The 8,036-nt window shown below is 37.8% G+C and overlaps 1 protein-coding gene across 1 annotated transcript; it reads right to left on the bottom strand.

Moving 5' to 3' along the window:
• Positions 1-228: 228 nt before the first annotated feature.
• Positions 229-6,626, bottom strand: ptger3 (prostaglandin E receptor 3 (subtype EP3)). The gene is made up of 2 exons (XM_004067974.5): positions 5,532-6,626; positions 229-5,228 (listed from the first exon to the last, which is right to left on the bottom strand). The coding sequence occupies exons 1-2, from the start codon at positions 6,381-6,383 to the stop codon at positions 4,917-4,919; spliced, it is 1,164 nt and encodes a 387-aa protein (XP_004068022.1). The 5' UTR covers positions 6,384-6,626; the 3' UTR covers positions 229-4,916.
• Between the last annotated feature and the right edge of the window lie 1,410 nt (positions 6,627-8,036).

The raw sequence follows: 8,036 nt of genomic DNA, 5'->3' as shown, positions 1-8,036 counted from the left end.
ACTGAGCAATTTCTTTTGCATGAATTTAAGAAATGTGAGCTAACAGGAGGAATCTAGCAGATTGTCAAAATATTGACATGCCAAATCCTAAAATGCAACAAGTTATTTTAAAGCACAAAAAAGATAATCTCTGTTACTATTTTTGTAGCTTTGAGGACAAACATGCATTTGTTATGAAAAAAATTAATGATATCTCTAATCAATTTAATTAAACACAAATCCTGCATCTAGAAAACACAATATAGCTTTATTTACACATAATGTAAGGTTTACAAACAACAGAAGTCTGTACAAGTTTCAACCACAAAAACATTCAACATTTTTATAATTCCTCACTTATTTGCAGGCATATATCAATAACTTTATCCTGCCTCTTATGCACAGAAAATAATATCTTTACAAATATGTAAAATCGGACCTTGTTTCACTCAATGAGCTTTTGATTTTCTCTTTCTGCTTATTACCACATAGTAGCTTTCTGCCCTAAAACAGCAGTTTAGGTTAGTATTATCTTCTATATGTGTTTGTTATTGCACTACACCACAGCTCACAAGATGTAAAATCTTTTGTCAGAGCTGCCTTGCCAGCTTTAAATAAGGGTTACTTAATGATCATGTATCCGGGTGCCCTAATTTCTCTGTCACTGGCCAGAAAATTGCTGTTTTCACCCTTGATGATACATCATTAAGAGGGTCAGTTCTTGTAAAACACAGTCCATTTGTCACAGTCATTCATGGGATGACATTGAAGCTAAGTATTAATTTACTACTGTACATGTGCTACAACAGCAGCATCAATCCTAATGCATGTAAAGAAACTTCATTAATTATCTGTACTAAAACTACAACACCCTGATATGGTTCAATCAGAGGACAGCAATTTTACGCACTAAAAAGATACATTTTTAGACATTTAAATGGTCAAAGCAGCTTGTTACATAAGTGCACCTGTGACAGATGATGTTAAATATCTGAAGGACAGAAATACAAAAGGCTGGAACATTTACAGCATTCTTTAGATGAAAACTGAAGGAAAGCAGTGCGAGCACGGCACTGATGGCTGGGATGGAGTCCAGGTAGCCCTCATCTGAGATTCATGTCTCAGTTTTAGGAGAAACACAATTTGACAATTCAGAGAAACTTAAATCTGTTAAGTTTTTCTTTTAAAATTCAAAAGTATCACACAAACAAAAGGTAAGATGTGCATGTGATAAATCTATTTTTACATTCATCAATGGAATGCTGACTGGTAAGACCAAAGCTGTCAGTGTGCATGTCGGACGAACACTTTCAATCACTAAAAAAATCTATTGTTTAAATGGTAACTGATGTCTTTTTGTACAGTAAATATATTTTTGTCATTTATAAGCCACGCTATCTGTTTATTTTTGTAGAAAATGTTTGAACAAACTTTCTCAAGTCATTTTCATGACTGACAAAACAGCAGCATGAGACCATAAGATAACTTATCGGTGAACAAATCATGGCACTCGGTGTGTTTGTCATTTCTTAAAGCCTCAAAAACAAGAAACTAGCGAGATCTTATCAGGCAGTTTCAACAGAGATCACCTGAGCACTCTTTCAGCAAGTACTATCACCTCAAATCTGGAGGAGTATTCTGATGGTTTGCGGCATAAACAGCAAGGCAGAGGTTGTTAGACCTTATTGTTTGAAAAAAAGGCATAAATAATACAATTAAATAGTGCTTAGGCATATGAACATTTTTCAAGTAAGCAAACTCCCAACTACTACCCTGTAAAAAAGCTGTTAAACATCATGGAACTGGAAATTGGGGAAGATTTTAATACATTTTTAATAAGTTATTTATCATCAAGTCATATGCTTAGCTTAGTAGCTTGAAGGAGGAAAAAGGAATTATCCGACATTTCTTGATTCTCTTGGTCTCACAAACTCATTAGATCACAGCACACTCCTGGAAATCCTGGTTAAAATGACCTGTTCCTGGCACAGCCTTTCTTCCAGTCTGAACTGTAAGACTCAATGCTGTCCTATAGAGGCTCTTTCACAACTTTGACAACTTTTAATTAGGTTGAACATTAACCGCTATTGGCTTTTATGATTGCACCTTGTGGATTATTAAAGTGAAGGTGCTTCCAGTCTGATATTACTCAGTAGTTCCCTCGGATCGGATAATCGTACATAATTTATAATAAGTAAAACTCTGCGGCGCGACAACAGGAAATGCTCCCTGTAAATATTGCGTTGGCTTTTCTGGACCCATTAAGGAATGTATCATGTTTAAATTATTTACTGCTGTTTTCTCCTCTACTGTGGGGGTAGGTTGGGATGTTTTTTTTGCTGCTAATCTTATAGCCATGAGTAGGACGAGACAACTGAAAACAAATATTCCAAAAATGATTTGTTTTTCTCCCTTGCCAAGCAGGAGCCTTGAAAAGCCAAAACATTTGCAAGAATTGGATGGACATCAGCTGGACAGCTGGATCAGTAGATACTTTCACTGTTTTGAATGTGAAAACGGAACCACAAAGGGTTTCATTCTGAGCTCATTGTTACATGTTTAAATTAAAGTCTGGGATGCAGACCCACAACTTCAGCTCATTATTCTCCAAAAAAGTACTACTAAAACACTCTCTGTTTAACAAACACCCCTTTTTTGTCACAGCAAAGGACCAAAATCAGCAGTAACTGTCAAGACAATTCATAAAATGTTCAGTCAGTTTTCTTTGCTTTATGCTTTTTTTTTATTTCTTACCAAACAAGGCTAATCCTTTGAGTGCCTCACTAAAAGCAAATTGCTTTAAAATCTACACAAGATCAACTGTTATCTCTGCACTGTCTCCATTGGTAGATAAAGGCATGAACGGGAGCAGAAAATGTTTTTCCTAGTGTGTTTTTTCAAAGATAACAATTTCCGATGGGGTCATCATCACCACTGAGCCTGTGTGTCTTTTTGGAGCTAAAAGTCTAAAGAGAAGAGTATGGATGACAGATGGCACACATTAACCTCATCTTGTAGTTAGAGCTGGATGTTGGCTGTGTGGAAATATTGTCCTAAAACATCAAGGTTGCCATGACAGTAAATGCACCAAACCTTGAAGTGATCTCTTTTACCAGCTTTGATAAAAATATTAACAGCCTGACCAACAATTAGAAGATGTTGCGCACTGAGCTGCACAAAAACAACCTTTACAAAATTGAAGGACAAACGCCTCTTTGAGAAATTTGGCACTAAAAAAACTGTCATCCAATCGAAAGGTACATGGTAAAAGGCTGAGATTAATTGTACTTGGCAACTGAAAGACTATAAATGTTTGCCTCTACTTGGAGTTTGCGCCAAATTTACAAAGAGGTAAAGCAAAAAGAAAAAAATGGAAATTCAAAAAATTGTTCATAAAAATGCCCTTTACTTATAATAAAGTGATGTTAGAGGAGGGAAACTCCACTAACAGCATATTTCACAGTGTCACATCTGCATGTTGTTGCCTTTAACGTATCATTTTATGGCATCAGACTACAGGTGGGTGGGGTGGGGGGGTGGGGGGAGACAAAATCCCTGACAGAAAAAAGACCCCCAGAATGAATACAACACAATGGTTTGCAAGAAATCTAGGATATTATATTTTAAAGCAATTAGAATTAGAGGTAAATTTATATGACAAACTTTAGCTCCAGGTGCATTATCTGGATATTTATATGACTCTTTTGTGATCCAACGTTTTTCTTTTCTTTCATTTTCTACAAAAGTTGGTGTAGACTTATGGCACTTCTATCTTTTTTGACAGGCAATGCCGGCACAATCTGCTCCTAATTTACAACCCCCTCTCCTGAAATCAGAATTTTGATAATGGCACAGATACAATAATAATTAAGCGTTAATGGCCGACGAAGTATGCATTATCACTTTTTAACGCACGCCGTGGAAGGCTTCCATGAGGATTTGAATCACTTTTCTCAAAAAAAGCGGGCTATTTGTTACGTGGTACGGCGCGATGTAACAAAAAGTCCGCTTTGCGCCACACCACTGCTGCAGTCAAGATTCGGCGATATAAAGCGATATATATATGCTGACCTTGCCGATGGGTTGAATAAAGCATCAGTTCAGAGATAAAGTTCGCCTCTTACCGCTTATTTTTGTCCAAATGATGAAGCAAAAGGTTGTTTTAAAGAAGCCGGCGCAGTGATACAAAACATTTAAGCTAGGTGACCGGAACTTCTGTTGTCACAATGCGGTTATCCTGTGGTATATCACTTTTTAACACACAGCCAGCAGCCAATCAGAATCAAGTATTCACCCGGACTATTGTATACAATTAATTAATTAAATTGCTGCATGATAAATGATACATTATGCTTGGAAGGGATGCACCCCACAAACTTACAGCTTCACATTTCTTACTTCTTAATGCATGCCAAGGACAGCCGTGTTATAAATTTACAGCAATTTCTACCAAACAGGCAGAGTTGTGAGAATTTAGCGCAAAAGCAGTAATATGTTATAATGAAAAAGATAAATATTCTTATTGGCTTTAAAAAAAAAAAAAACGTTTTTTTTTTTTTTTTTTTTTAAGAAAAACGTTTATTCTGAGACATTTCTGTTTAAGTTTACATTTGGCCTGTGCGTTTTTAAATGTAATTACAGCTGAGTTTATGGGCTTGTTTTAAGCACACAGCCATGGCAGGGGTGTGTTAGGTCAGTTTATGGCTTGAGGTTACTGAAATTCACCATCATTTAGATTTTGTGAGTCTTGTGAGACATGGTCATGCTTCCACATGCTGGTTAAGAGAGTTTCAATTGTAAGTGCTGCGAACAACACAAATGCTCAGAGCAGGCTTGACTCAAACACACTGCACAATGTGTGTGAGTAGTCATCCATTTTTTTCTCCATCTCCAACCAATTTCAACTACTCCAAGTAATCCTCATCTTCTTTGTCGGTTCAATTACTTTGATTTATGCCAAGTTTGTTACCCTTTTGGTTCTGTTTGTTAAGAGCATCAAGGACTGTCTGTGTCCCCTTCTGATCCTCTGTGGAGCAGTTGGAGACAGCGTTAGCCACAATGCAGAACTTGCGCAGGAGGATCTCTCTGAGCAACAGGTAGACCCATGGATCCAGGATCTGGTTGAGGGATGCCAGACGAATCGCTGTCAGAAAAAAGTTGCAATCCAGAGTCCTGCTGTTATTAGCTGTTGATGATAGGCCACACTCATGGGATGACATTTGATTGTAGATCATCTTCAGCATCAGTACCTAGAATGATTGGAGATGTCATACTGAGGGATGAGGCTTTTGCAGTCCACCTTAAATTTAAGGTGTTTAACAGAAAGCAGAGCGGGTAAATTCGCTTCTGCATGACTAGACAGTAAAGTTTCAATGACAAAGCTCAGGATCAGCAGTTTTAAGTCTGTTATAACTGTCATTTAAAGAGGTGCAATAATTTTATCAGCTTTATCTCTACACTTGACAGTTTCTATGCACGTGCACTGTAAAAATGTACACTTTCTTACATGGCTGCAAAAGAATAAAAATAAATAAAAATGGAAACAAACATACCAGCAGAGGAGACCAGCATATAAGCAAGACGCACATAATGCCCATCAGCTGAATGACAGTTTCTGTGGTGAGTCGTTCCCACTGTTTTGAAGACTGAGACGCGCCAGACTTAGTTTTACATCGGATTATTAAACCCCGGATCGTCATTACGTTGCAGGACAGGGTCACCAGCAGAGAGAAAATCCCAAGCGCGGCAAAAGTGACGGCGAAAACCGTGTTTCCTGGCACTTTGCTGTCCCCGGTGCTGATGAAGCACCACGTGCCCGGCCACTGCTTCTGATACTCCCCGACTCCAGCGATGGGCAGCAGGGCAAAGAGCAGCACGAGAAGAAACATGACGCCCAGAATTTGTTTAGTCACACTTGTCTTCATGTGGTTGGAGTACCAGTGCGGGTTCGTTATCGCCATGGCTCTTTCTATCGCCATGGCACTGGCCAAGAAAAGAGCGCACAATCCAAAAGTTGTCATACAAACCCCGAAAAATGAGCACAGGCAACCATCTGTGTCTATGTTTTCCCATTTGCGACCAGCCCGGTACACTGAGATGACAATGGGACTTGTCATAAGCTGTCCGAACAGGTCTGTCAGCGCCAAAGATCCAATACAAAGCAAGAAAGACTTTTTCCTCCTGTTCTCCTTCCTTCTGTAAGATATGTACACTAGAATAAGAGCCAAAGAGTTCCCGACTAAACCAGTGACCATCATGGTTATTGGGAATCCAACAGAAACTGTTCTGCACGCGGAGTCATTGACGTTGTTGTTATCAAGCGGCGCCAGGGAGACGTTGGAGCACAGCATCTCTTGAACGGTGGTTCCTGAGCCCTGTAGAGAACTGCAGCAACCTATAGTCATTTTTTAGGAAAGAGTAAGCTCATATCCCTCGTTTATTCGTTTGCTGTCATCTTGCGCCTCCTGCTTCTCCAAGCGAATGCGCTGCGTAAAAGCGCATCGAAGCTTTTACGCCCCGGAGGCGGGTCTCGCTGCCTGCTGACAACGATTCCGCTGCAAATGTACAGAAAATTAGCATTAATTGATTTTTTTAAGTGTCTTAGACCGTTTAACTAAAAACAAACTGTTAAAAAATAACACAAACGAAAATCAGTAGGCCAACTGGGAAAAAAAGCAAAAACCATTGTGAGCGTTTCCCGGATAGGATGGAGTTTGTATGGAGTTCCATTTGTGCCTAAACACGCATCTGAGTCAAAACAATGCTCACATGCACCTGTTCCTTTAAGATGCAGAGATGCTCACAACTCTTTTTTGTGACTAAGTCAGAAGACTATATCTTTTGGCCTGACTTTTGTCATGGAACAAAAATATGTGCAAACAAATGAACACTGTCCACACAAATGAACACTGTCCATACAAATGAATACTGTCTCTGTATGTAAGACATCTGATATCTGAGTCTCCATGAGCCGAAGCCTCCAACGCTTGTGAGATGCAAATATTGAAAAAGCATTTCTGTGCTGTCAAAACTACAACATTCCGTGTGCGTATTTTCAACAAAACCAAATACCCTAATTCTGTAAGTTCAGCTCCCATTTATTCTTTATGAGGCCTTATTTCTTTATTATGTTATTTTTTCTATTATCCAGCTTTTTTTTGTTATGTTAAAATGATCCCTTTCTTGACCATTGATGTAAAAATCTGTCAAAGCAAACCTACAATTGGATCTTGTCTCAAATAATGTAAGGAAAATGATAATCATTTACAGCAAAAAATGCCAGGATCAAATAGTAAATTACTGGTCAAGAATTTCAAACACATCCAAAAGAATAAATAAATCAAAAATAGGAATAAAGGCATACAGATTTTCTTTTGCAATTAATGAACTTTAAATAGTAATTTATTGTTTCCTTTTGTTTGCTGTATTTTCAAAGTGGATTTGAAAATGAATTTGCTAAATGGTAACTCTTTTCATTTAGCCGTTTCAGTAGCAGAGCAGTAAAAGTCATTTTTAAGTTATTCACTTAAAACTTTAAATGTAATGTTTGGGTAGGACAGAGACACACAAAGGAAAAACTACATTTAAACACAGGATGCTTTAGGTTTTTTAAAAAACATATACTTTTGTTTTTAAGGTTGGAGGCCTGAAACAAAATGTTAGTCTGTCCAGAAAGGTTTGGTGATGTTTGTAGGTTCAGTGAAGTTTGTAGGTTAGTAGACTGACAAGAAAAAAGTCTAAATTTTGACAGCTGCTTGAAAAAGAAGCAATTTCCCCCCAAAGTGTTCCATTAATAGCCCATCTCACAGATCTTGAGCTAATTATGAAACAGCATGACAGCACAAAATTAGGGAGAAAGTCCACTCATTGCAGCCAATGTTCTATCATGAAAGTGCTTTAGAGGTAAACAATAAAGTAAATCCCATTTTATGAGGAATTTGAAAACGCTGCAGAGATGGAAAAAAAGGTGTTAAGCTAGTTTTTTTTTTTTAAAAATACTTACAAAATATTTTATGAAGCTACTGTTCGATGGGAAAAAATCTAATTACAAAATTTTC

This window comes from Oryzias latipes, chromosome 4 (genome assembly GCF_053564925.1).
Source record: "Oryzias latipes strain Hd-rR chromosome 4, Olatipes_Hd-rR_3.1".
NCBI classification, from domain to species: Eukaryota; Metazoa; Chordata; class Actinopteri; order Beloniformes; family Adrianichthyidae; genus Oryzias; species Oryzias latipes.
Note: the sequence above shows the minus strand (reverse complement) of the source record. Positions and strands in the feature narration are given on the sequence as shown.

What these genes read in the sequence shown, in the direction of transcription:
- ptger3 (XM_004067974.5), bottom strand. Translation starts at nt 6,383, where the DNA reads ATGACTATAGGTTGCTGCAGTTCTCTACAGGGCTCAGGAACCACCGTT. An exon ending in TATGCTGGTCTCCTCTGCTG is followed by an intron (nt 5,229 to 5,531) that starts GTATGTTTGTTT and finishes CAATCATTCTAG; the next exon opens with GTACTGATGCTGAAGATGAT.